The following is an 11,650-nucleotide window of genomic DNA, read 5'->3' as shown; positions in this document are numbered from 1 at the left end:
GGCCGGTCACGTGTCCCGCCCCTCCCTCAAGCCGCGCCCCCCCGAGCCGGGCGGGATTCCCGGGCCTCAGGTGAGCGGGAACAGCGGGCATAGCCGGCATCGCCGTCCCGGAGCCTTCAAACCGGGGTACCTCTCCTTGCCACAGCGCCGTGTCTTGAGTTCTGTTGCCTCAGGGTTCTGTTCGGTCCAAGGGGGGGGTCATCTGGTGCGGCCTGAGGGGGCTCTGCCGCGCGCTGGTCCTGAATTCCCCGCCGTTCCCTCAGGGATGGCTGGGAACCTGAGGCGTGTGGTGTGTGGTTTTAAGTGCCCAGAGTTACAAGTGGGTGTTTTATGGTGGAATCTTCTGAAATACTTGTCTATATTTCCAACCTTTTAAATACCTACATATATGTATGTGTTTGGCTCTAGCCTCCCAGCCAGGGTGGTGTAAAATCTGTGCTTGAACTGCTCTTGACAGAGATGTAAGTGTAGAGGTGAAATATTCATAATGTGAACCTATGTGAATTCAGGCTTTCTTGGCTCTGACACAGCCTCAAATGCAGGTGCATTTTCATGTGCAACTTCCTGAGCTCTTGAACTTTCCTGTGTGGTTGTGTTTCAAATAAATAAGAAAACAAACCAAGCATGATTTCTTCCTTGAGAACAAAAGCAAGTTGGGTAAGTAGTAAGCATTTCTGTTAAAGGAAAATGGTTACCTGCAAAATTTAATGGGTAAAGAGTTATCAGGCACCAGAAGTGTTTGTGCCTGTAACACCAAGGTACCTATTGAAGTGAACAAAGCAAAGCAGGTTGTAGTTTGTGTTCTCTGACAGCTCCCAGTGTTAAAAGTTTAAGCAAGTCTCTGCAGTTGGGTGAAGTTTTGTCCCTACCTCTGGCAGGCTCAGTTTTTATTTCTGTAGTAACTGCTGATGGTAGAAGCATGGAAGTACTGAACAACTTTATCTTTTTTGCTGATGTTTCTCATTTTGTTACTTTTATTCTGCTTAGTACTGCGTCTTACAGAGTCCAGGAATAGAGTCCAGCTGAAGTGAGCCTTTAGTAATGCATGACCTGATTAAACTTTGATTCTCTGGGGAGGTGGAAGGATGTTCAGTGGTGTCACAGAGTTTGAACCGTGTTCCTTCTGTGTCTTGTTTTCTAAGAAGACACTACATTAGACAATTCTACAACCGTGGATGGCTGTTGTTGCCATTGGGCATTGCTTGTGTGTAATGGGCAGCTGGGCTGGGAAACTGTCTCCTCTTCCTGTTACCTAGAATACCATACTTTTAAATTGCATTTGGAATTACACAGGTCCTGGGTGGGGGTTTGAAGTGTTTGTTCTGCTTCATTTCAACAACAAAAACTGCACAAGGTAAAGCTGCACATGAAACTTGGAACATTCAAATGCATAGTGGTGGTGAAGGATGTCAGACATCCCTGTTTCTCTTCTGCATGTGAATGCAAGTTTCTCTGAGAGCTGATGCTTTAAAGATTTGGTTGTTTCTTCTGCATCTGGGAGAGCATCTGCCTTAGACAGGGGTCTGCATCTGGGAGAGCATCTGCCTTAGACAGTAGCCTTGCTAATGCAACCCCAGCAGGAGGCTTCTGGGTTTGCTTGGCTTTGTTTTTACACCATTCTTGTCTCAAACCTGTGAGACTTCATACCTGAGTAACCCGCTTTCCTCCCTTTTGGGAAGCTTTAGTTACACTGTGAGACTGTTGCTCAGTTGTATGTGTTGATGTTCCTTGTGTGGTATGTTACATGGTGAGGACCTGGTTATAACAGTCACATCGAGAGGAAAAATCTCACTCAGAGAGAGGTGATGGAGCTGGGGAGAGAAGGTTGAGGCTTCAAGTAATTGACAGCCCTGAAAATCTTTAGTAGGAACTGAGTAGTAGAAGGGGGTATCTGGGTTGAGTCCCATCACTGCAGGCCCAGTTAAAAATGCCAATATGAGCCTGGAAACTTCTTCCCAAGAAACCCTCACACACCATAACCTGAGCAATTACCTGGGAGCAACAGCAGGAACATGTCTAGAGAAGTATGGAAGCAAAAGATCCAGTCTGTTAGTGGTTGTCCTCAAAGGCAGCAGCCCCAGGAAACAACTGTAGCTCACTGCATAGAGAAATAACAGTTTTGTGACCTAGGTGAATGCAGATGGGTATTTCTGTCAGCTAGAATGGAGGTGGTGAGTGTTTTGAAGCTCGTAGTGTTCCTTGGGGTCTTCGGGAACAACTCAGTTTAATCAATCATTTAGAAAGGGGTAAAAACCCCTAATGAGACCTTAGTATGACAGAATTATATGAACACAAATTAGAGAACAAAATTCTTAGTTCCATTATTTATGGAAAAACTGTGTTCCTAACTCAGTAATATCTTTCAGTGTCCCCTGTCACCTCCTGCTTGGCCCTTGTTTCCCTGTCCCCATGCATGTCATCTCCCAGCAGAGAAAGTGACTCCTGGGCCTCATCTTCCATGATCATCATCTTCCTCAGCTTACAAGCTCTTTTTCCAGGAACCCATAGGTACTTAGTAACACTGCTATCAAATTAGTTCAATATTGGCCTGTTTGGTGCAAGAAGTTTGTGGTGAGGAGGGTTATCCAGCAAATCAATAGCACGACTGAACAGATCTCATTTACTTTGCAAATGGAATGTGCAAAAGTCATACAGTTGCAGGGGGAGGCTGTATTTACAGCAACTCTTTGTTTTTATTTTCCTTTATTTATTATCAGGTATGCAGTTACAGCATTTGTGAGATTGATCATCAAGTGATATCTTTGAGCAAAATTACTGTCAGTGGGAGGAATCAACATTTGACCAATACTCAGGATTGTCAAAGATTGAGGAGAAAGGGTGCTTTTCAGTATTACTGCTAATTTTTTTATGTGTGTGAGAATGTTTTGCCTTTCTCAGTGGTTTCCTTGGTTGGGCTTTTTGCAAAGAAGCATGGTGGGGGAGTAACTTTTTTTTTTTTTTTTTTTTAATGGAGAAATGTGACTGCGAAATCATTCTAAAGAAAGGGGTTCCTTTACATTTTGTTTCCTCCTTGATATTTTTCACTTTGATACAGATAAATTAACTAAATCTTCTGTGCTAAGTGGTACTTATTTAGGGTAGCTGTATGGACTCCCAGATCTGCTGTGCACAAAGAGGGCAGAATTCAGGGCACAATGGGGTCAGCTTCATTCTTCTGCCTTTGTTATACAAATAACTCACAATGCTAAAAATAGAAAATGTCCACCCCTTTGGGGACAGAAGTAAATTTAAGCCAGTTGTGACGTTCAAGCACCATTCACCCTTGACAAGATGATTACTTTTTCAAAAGCAAAGCTTGCAGGTATCTTCTTAGAGCCCATCAGCCACAATAACACTGCAATATATGCAATTTTCATCTCCGGAAAAATACATACAGACCAAAAATTACTTTGGGCAGTTTGCTGCAGTAATGGTAAAAGGGATGCACGTGATGGTAATTGTTCTGTGTTTCGTCTAGGGATGATGGTGAAAGAATTATACCCTCTAATGCTTTTTTCAAAGATTGTGTTGTTTTACTTATATTAAAGGTAGAGAAATGAGACGAGCTGTGAGTGGTTAGATCTTGTGAAAAATGAGGTTTTAAATGTGTACTCTTTTGTCTAAATATTCATAGATTACTTTTCTCCTTAAAATAAACATAGAAAAAGTGTTGGCAGTGTATCACAATTAATAACCCATACTCCTATTTATGTGCTATAGGCACTCCAAAAGTCCCCAGACATGTTTATTATCTGAGTTAACAACCAGATTCAAATCAGATCCTATGTTTGTGCCAAAAATTGAACTGCAGCCATCTCACAGCAAATAATTCTGTCTACCTGACAGAAGAGTCTTAAATTCATTATTTTTCCCAGAATTAAATTCACTTTAATCTGGTGTTAATGTATTTTTCCTTCAGTTGCCTGCAAAGGAATCCCATAATCTTACAGTCATGATTGCACAGACGGTGGAGGGTTCTGTACATACATAGCATTATGATCTAGGTGACCAGTTTTCTTGGTCATCTAGATCGTGTAAAATCCTTTTACGTTAATTGGGACAAGTTTTTGGTCTAGGGTTATGCTGAATTTCTCTTTGAGGGTTTTTTCCACCTCTTCATCCTGAAGAGTTGTGAATTCCACCAGATCCATGTTTTCTTTGTAGTTGTATGTGGTCTCAGTGAGTGTCCACCCAATTAGAGCTCGAAAACCATCGGTGGTCTGGAGGGTGCAGATGGACTTCTTTGTGAAGAGGGAATCTGGAGATGTCTGAAGGTACGTGCACTGGGAACGGAAATCTTCCACTGTCCGTGGCTCCAGGCTGAACATATAAACCTTCCGACACTCTTTATTCTCCAGAAGATCAGAATTGGAGAAGTTTTGATTAGGAATATATTGTTTCCGTCTCATTTTCTCAAGGTACCAGATGGCATTTTTTTCTGTGAAACGAAAGATGCCGGGAGCCTGGGGCTGGTCTTTCCCCGACACAAGCTCCATCGGCTGCCACATCTGATAGGACACCCCAAAGCCTCCATCAACAATATAAGCTCTGCCCTCAATAATGACCTTTACAACAAGATGGGTCATGATGGTGGCATATGCATTTTGATGTGGATTGAACACGTAGGCTCCCAGAAAGCTGGTGTCGTACCCCAGGTGTTTCAGGACCCAGCCCAACAGCTGGTTGTTTTCCATGCACCAGCCACCCCGCTTCCTCCGCACAATTTTGTTATAAACCTGCTCCAACTCCAAAGTAATTTTCTCCCCACAATGGATACTGAGGTTCTCGAAGGGAACAGCACGGATGTGGTGCTGGAATATGTTGGTTAGGGTTTCCAAATCTTGTTTTTCAAGGGAACCTTTATAGCCAGTCCTCGCAAAATACTCTTCCAGGTTCATGTCTCCTGTAAAGGAAGGAAATGGGGTTTGGTTTTCTTTCTTAACATCAGTGATTTACAATGCTGTGAAAAACTGCCCAGGCTGCTGCCAGCAAAGATGCTTTAATCTAGTGAACCTCATCAGAGCAGTTTTTAAGGGAGCAAGTATTCATACCAAATGGTTCCCTGAGCAAAGAAGTGAAGTGCCCATGAGGGTTTGCTTTTTGTCTTGGAGTCATCCCCATGGCAAACAGCTGATGCCATTTCAGCCTGCTGTGCAATGGCTGCAGAACGGGGATGTGCTGTGTTTGCATTTGCAGCAAGGCTAAGGAGAAATGCAAGATCACACCAGGGAGTGTTCAGGAGGGTTCATGAAAATGAGTCGCACTGTGCAGTGAGAGTGTAAGAGGGGGAAGACGTGTTGGCTGCCACTTGGAGGGAAGATAATTTGAGTAAGGAATCACGTTTTTTTCACAAGTCTGTCACTGATCTGTGTGACAGCAAATGAATTGCTTGTTCAGTGCACACCGTTCTTTCACCACTTACAGAAAGTGAAAATGATACTCCTTGCACATTTTGTGAAGTGTCAAGTTTAATTTGGATAATTATAACTGAAAAAACCTCTGACCTATGCAAAAGTCACAAGCCACTGAGTCTCTTGTCCACTCTGAGTGTTTCACAAACTCATTTTGGTGTGGAATAATAAATCTGATTGGAGGCAGGTGACCTAAAAAACAAAGAGTGTATCTTTATTCCCTTCAGTGTCCCACATCTCACAGGGTGACCTGAAAATGGACAGAGGCTACTTTACACTTCTCTACTCCTGGACCATCTCAAAACTCACTTTATTCCTTCCAGAGGAGGTGTAACTGAGAATTACCAATGCCTGGTACATTGCATCCCTGGTCAGTCCAGCCTCCAGCAGTGCCCACCTCCTGGCCTGCCTTGGTAGGAATCCTCACGAGCAAGATTGCTGGGATGAGGAACTACTCAACTTACTTTCTGCCTTTTAATACTGTGGAAACTCACACACAATCATCTGGCTTTGCAATGGCCCGGCACAGTCTGCTGGCCATGGTTATGAGCTGGATGGTCTGTAGGTATCTGTTTGTAAAATAGACTGTAGAGGTGGGCACAAAGTGTTTTGAAGGCTTGAACCTTTGCAAAGAAAGCACTAAGCCTTTTAGCAGTCTAGACTGCTGTTTGCTATTACTGCAAATATTTAGCTTCTTGACAGCCCAGAAAGCTACTTGGAAATCTTCTGTGCATACAGTAAGCTGAGGTTTAGACACTTTAATATTAGTGACTCAGGAAGACTATTGTATTCAGATAAATTCAGCGGTGAACCATTGAATGTTTACTGCAAACTAGAATTTCTCAAGATGATTTTCAATGACAGATCCATGATGTGCATCTGCAAGGTATAGAAGCAGCCCACCAAAAACTGCCGTTTATTTTCTACAGAAAGGCATTTAGCTTCCAGTGACATTTATATGTATTGTTGGAGGATATTTTCAATGTGATCGTTGTTAAGTAGAACGTAAGACTTCTGGCATTGTTTTCTTTGATTTGCAAAATCCAAATCTGTCTAATCCTACCTGCTCAAATTGTGAATGCTAAATAGATCACACCAGGATAAAGCTGGTTCTCAAGTTTGTATCATTTGTAATTTCTCTCTGTAGCTACATACTATGATTGATCAGCATTAGATTTTGACTGCAGGAGATGTGAGCTGCAGTTCTTTTGACTTGTAAAAGGTAGTCACCCAGATGTGGGTGTGATTTATGTGGAGAAAAATATCAGCAGAAGAACTTTAAAACACTATTTAGAAATGTGCAAATGAAGGTGTTAAAGTAAAAATATTCCTTAACAGAACTGTACACACTATCAGCAATTCTACTGTTAAAACATGTTGTCTACTTTTATCCTAGTATGTAGGCACATGGACTTCCTGGGGTACACAAACCACAGTTTGTAATTTCATTTTTTTAAAGTTGTTTTTAAAAGTCTGTAACTTTATTCCAAAAAAAAAAAAGAAGATATTATTGATTGCTCTTTGGCTTCCTTTGCAGTATTTGTAAATATAAAAATCTAAAATAATAATTTGCACAACAAGTTTTATTTGTAAATTTGTACCTAACATTGTATTTAAACAAAAGCATCTCTCTCATAGTCAAGAGAATCTCCTGAGGAGCAGAAAGACAGAAGTTATTTTGCCCTCTTTAGGATCAGTTTTAGGAGGTGATATTTGAGCTCTAAATCCACACATTTTTATGTTTTTCCTAAAAATAATATTGCTTATGTTATTGCCCATGACCTTTACCATCATAAATAAACCAAGTTTGTTGTTTGGGCTTTTTTGAGGTTTCTTAAAAAAAATAAACTTACCTCTTAAAAGCTTTATTTATTTATTGATGTATTCAGCTTCTGAGTTGTTTATGACTGGAGCAGCAGTCAGTAAAGCCAGGAGTGGATACAAATTGCAAGGGTTGTCCTTTCTCTTTCAGCTCTGCTGGCTCTCGCTCTTGAACCTTAAATGCAGAGAAGGGGCAGAGTCCACCCAAAATGAATGCACATTTTTGAACTTCACTGATCCGTGAGCAAATTAAACTTTGTTTCTTCTCTATTATGTTCATGCTTTCCCCTGGTTAAGACCAGACTGAACTTGTTTGCATGTAAAATAATTACAGTAGACAGTTGCAAACAGCTCTGTAATTTATTTATTATTAAATCATTGTTATTTTTCAAACCAGCACTTTGCAGTGGAGGAGAGTCATCTGCTGCCTTGTGGGTGCACTGAATTGCCAAGGTTTTGCAGGCTCTGTTTTCCCACACTCTGTGGGTGCACAAAATGACCCCTCTATGCTTACAAAGGAACTTTTTCAATCTGGTTAGTGCTTCCACTGCAGGTCATTGCTGCCACATCTAACAAATGCCATGATAAATATTTATTTGCAGCAAATCATGCATTTCCTCTCTAAAACTTGCCCTCCTTCATCTTCAAGTGTTGCAGGGCTATTCCTTTCATTCTCGCCCTGTCCAGCATGTCTCCTCTTCATTTGGTGGAGGTGGAAAGTCAGAGGTTGTTCTTGAGAAGGCAAAAAGCAAATCAGGCTGCATCTGGGAAAGCACCTGAGGTTTAGGCACACCAGGTGCCCCCATGGTTGACTCATACAAGCATCAAAGACTTTTCCTTGCCTAAGGACTGATGCTCTTCCATCACCTTCTTTCATGACACATCCTGCACAGTACCTGTCACAGATATCATGAAGGTAAAAGGCTTTTGTGCTACATATAACGTGCTGTAAAACCACACAGGTGGCATGTCCTAATTTCCCTAATTTTCTTTCATATCTGCACTATTACTTATGTAAGGCAGCTTTTGTGCAGAATACTGTAATAAATAAGATTTTTATACTGTCATGCCTGCTTGACATCGCAAGAAGGTCAGGCCCCAAAAGTTGAGATTATAGTTGGATCTAACTTTGATTGCTTCCATTTTTTATACCAAAAGGCTGATTTTTAAGAACTCTTGAATCGCCTCAGCTTCCATTGATTTTGTTTCCATTTCAGAGACACAGAAAAATCAGACTCAGAAAAATTGGACACTCAAAATTAGAGAGCTTTTAGGGTTTTTTAAGTGTCCTTGCATAAATAGCTCACTTCAAGTGAATTTCTGGTGAGTAGGACTCAAGTCTTTCAACTTACTTCATCATAAGCTAATAAGCACCTAATAGTGGCTTGTTTTGAGGAAGTCTTAACCTTTTTTTTTTTTTTATGAAGTCTTTGAAAGCCAAATTCAGCTCATTTTTCTATTACAGACTGTTAAAGGAAGTGAATAATTCGTAAAACTCTGCTGAGAAAAAGATTGGAAATAATACTGAAAAAAAGGTTAGAGGTCTTTTGTGTAAAATGGTAACGCAGCTTCTCTTTCTGTAGCGTTTTGGTCTCCTCTGCCACAAAATATATCTGAAATAAAATGAGATTCAGAGAAGTGGAACAAAGAGTTATGGAGTAAAAAAGCAATTTCCATACAGGCAAATTGGAGGTAGTAAGATGTCTGAGTTTAAAAAGAAGGAGAAGCTTAAGAAAATATACATATTCAGTATATGCAGTTAGTTAGCAATGTACTTGCATTTCCCAAGCTTTGTGTTCATCTCACTAGCTCAACTTTAGAATCATATGAATGTTATTAATGTTAATTTTAGAGCTTTTTATATTGGATATTTAAAGATCCATCTAGAACACCATTAGAATTAGATTGTATCCACTAAATTAGGTGGCAAGCCACGAACATTCACTGGTACGAGTTTCTTCTCCAGCACTATATTGAATTTGTCTTTCAGGGTCTTCTCAACCTCTTCATCTGTAAGAGTTGTGATCTGCACCTGGTCCATGTCTTCTGTGTAGCTGTACTTCATCTCAGTGAGGGTCCATCCAACTAAGGCATAAAGCCCTCCAGTGGTTTGGAGAGTGCAGATTGACTTCTTCTGAAGTATGTTATCTGGAGACACTTGGAGGTATCCATTTAGTTCCTCAAAGTCTTTTATATGTCGTGGCTCAAGAGTGAACGTATAAATTTTCCTGATATTTCCCATTTCTGGAGTATCAGGGGGAGGGGCACTTTGCTCAGAAATACAATGCTTCCTTTTGACCTTCTCGAAGTACCAGGTGCCATTGTCTTCCATGAAGCGGAAGATGCCAGGGATCTGGGGTTGGTCCTTCCCAGAAATCAGCATCAATGGCTGCCATGCCTGGTAGGCACCACCAAAGCCAGCATCTACTATATAGGAATTTCCCTTGATCACCACCTTCAGAAGGATATGATTGATCTCAGCAGTGTATGCCTTCTTTGCTGGATCATAACTATTTCCTCCAAGAATACAGACGTCATACCCTAATTCTTGCAAGGCCCAAAATAAGAGGTGGTTGTTTTCCAGGCACCAGCCACCGCGTTTCTTTCTCACTATCTTATTGTAAGTAGATTGTAAATCCAGCTCAATGGTCTCCCCACAATGCATGCTAAGGTTTTCAAAAGGAATTGCCTGGATGTGATGCTGGAAGATGGCTGTTAAGGTTTGCAAGTCTGCATCCTTATAGGACTCATTGTAAGAAATTCTTGCAAAATACTCCTGAATGTTCATTTTGCCTGTGTGAGCAGAAAAATAGCTAGTTACTGTTGTGCAGCTGTCAAGGGGTTTACTCTTATTTCTGTAGCATTGGTTAACCAGCCTGCAAATGCAGCCTAGGCCATTTTATTGAGGATTTGAAAGAAACCTGTGTCCTTGGTATAAGATGAATTCAAGCTAGACCTGCCTGTGTCATCTATAGTCCTTAAAAAAAAGAGATGATAGCAGCAGGTGACAGTAATGCTTTCTGTCTCAGATGTTGCCTTTGAGCGAGGGGGATGTCATTTTATGGGAAGAGAGAGCATGTGGCCCAACAGAATCTCTGGCCCTGGGTGAGGGTCCCAGGAGAGAAAAAAAATATAAAACTGACAACAGGTTTGCAGAAAATCTGCTAGGCCATACCAGCATACAAGTCACAGCAATTTCTTACTGTTTCTTTCACCATATCACATAAGCAATTCTTGATTTATTCCCCGGGTAATTTAACTGGAAAGGTTTTACATTCATTACTTCAAGCTAACTGGGATTAATTTCAGTGCAGAGAGGCTTCCATGTGGCTTGTTGTGTTCTTAAGCTCTTTAGTTTCCATGTGGAGTTCAAACTGAGCTTTGAGCCCAGCTGTTGAAAGGAAGTAACTGTTAAGTTTTCTAACCTAAGGGTCAAAGAAATTGATAATTACTAATAATACATTCAAGACATACTCAGCAGCTTTTTTCTTTTACCATCTTTTATAAACCAAAGGCCCTAGTTTTAGCTCATAGTATTGAACAGATTTTGTGTCTTCATGTCTGGTACTGGCTGCATGGCCAAGATGCAAAAGGTTCCCTGTAAGGCTTCTAATCCACTGATTCATCTGGTATCTCCAAGGGTTTCTTTCACCTTTCATTTAGATTTCATTTTTCTTATTTCCATGCAAGGGTATTTGTTTTGTAGAACAATTCACAATTTGCTAAGGACTGTATTAATTTCTAAAAGACACGTGGATTTATTGCTCCTTGAAATGAGTCACACATTCCCTGGGATGCTTTTCCAAAATGTTTTTGATGTAGATGAGATGGGAGAGATTACCTTCCAGTGACTGTTCTCAGCTTTGGCCCAGCTGCTCCCCTAGGAGCCACCAGCAGTTCAACCTGATGTCCGTGCCAGTGCTCAAGTGAATGCTGGGAGCTCTTGCAAATCCCACCTCTAATACGTAAGTGGAGATACCCCTGCCCCAGCAGGTAAGCAAATCAAATCACCTCATCTCTAGACTTCAATCCCAATTTTTATGCCAGCAGCACAATTCACTTAACTTAGTTGTATTGTTCCTGATCTCCACTGGTGTCAGGATTCAGACAGGCTGATGCAAAAACACAGGAGAATGTATTAAAATAGATGCCTATCCCAGTAGAGGAAAAAGGAATCAACATTTTCACTTCAAAAGGACCCAAAGAAGCTACATGGAAAAAATGAGTTTTTGATACTACATTTTATGGTTTTTTTCCCATCCCTTTTTTAGGACAAGGGCACTAATCTCTGGCACGATGTCCTTGAAAACACTGGTTGTAGAAAGCCATTCCCTCCCCAACAGACAGCACATGTGTACACTGGTAAATTAATTTTATAGTCCTCTGCCTCATTTTTCTTTCTATTCCCACTTTTAGCC

The 11,650-nt window shown here is 41.0% G+C and overlaps 2 protein-coding genes across 2 annotated transcripts; both read right to left on the bottom strand.

Moving 5' to 3' along the window:
* Window positions 1–4,025: 4,025 nt before the first annotated feature.
* Window positions 4,026–4,898, bottom strand: LOC104396363 (arylamine N-acetyltransferase, pineal gland isozyme NAT-10). Its single transcript, XM_010006201.1, has one exon. It carries the CDS (start codon window positions 4,896–4,898, stop codon window positions 4,026–4,028), a length of 873 nt encoding a protein of 290 aa, XP_010004503.1.
* Window positions 4,899–9,132: 4,234 nt separating this feature from the next.
* On the bottom strand, window positions 9,133–10,020 carry LOC104396362 (arylamine N-acetyltransferase, liver isozyme-like). The gene has a single exon (XM_010006200.1). The coding sequence runs from the start codon at window positions 10,018–10,020 to the stop codon at window positions 9,133–9,135; it is 888 nt and encodes a 295-aa protein (XP_010004502.1).
* Between the last annotated feature and the right edge of the window lie 1,630 nt (window positions 10,021–11,650).

Source organism: Chaetura pelagica, unplaced genomic scaffold (genome assembly GCF_000747805.2).
Source record: "Chaetura pelagica isolate M959 unplaced genomic scaffold, ChaPel_1.0 scaffold139, whole genome shotgun sequence".
Classification (NCBI taxonomy): Eukaryota; Metazoa; Chordata; class Aves; order Apodiformes; family Apodidae; genus Chaetura; species Chaetura pelagica.
This window is presented reverse-complemented; position numbering and strand designations above follow the sequence as displayed.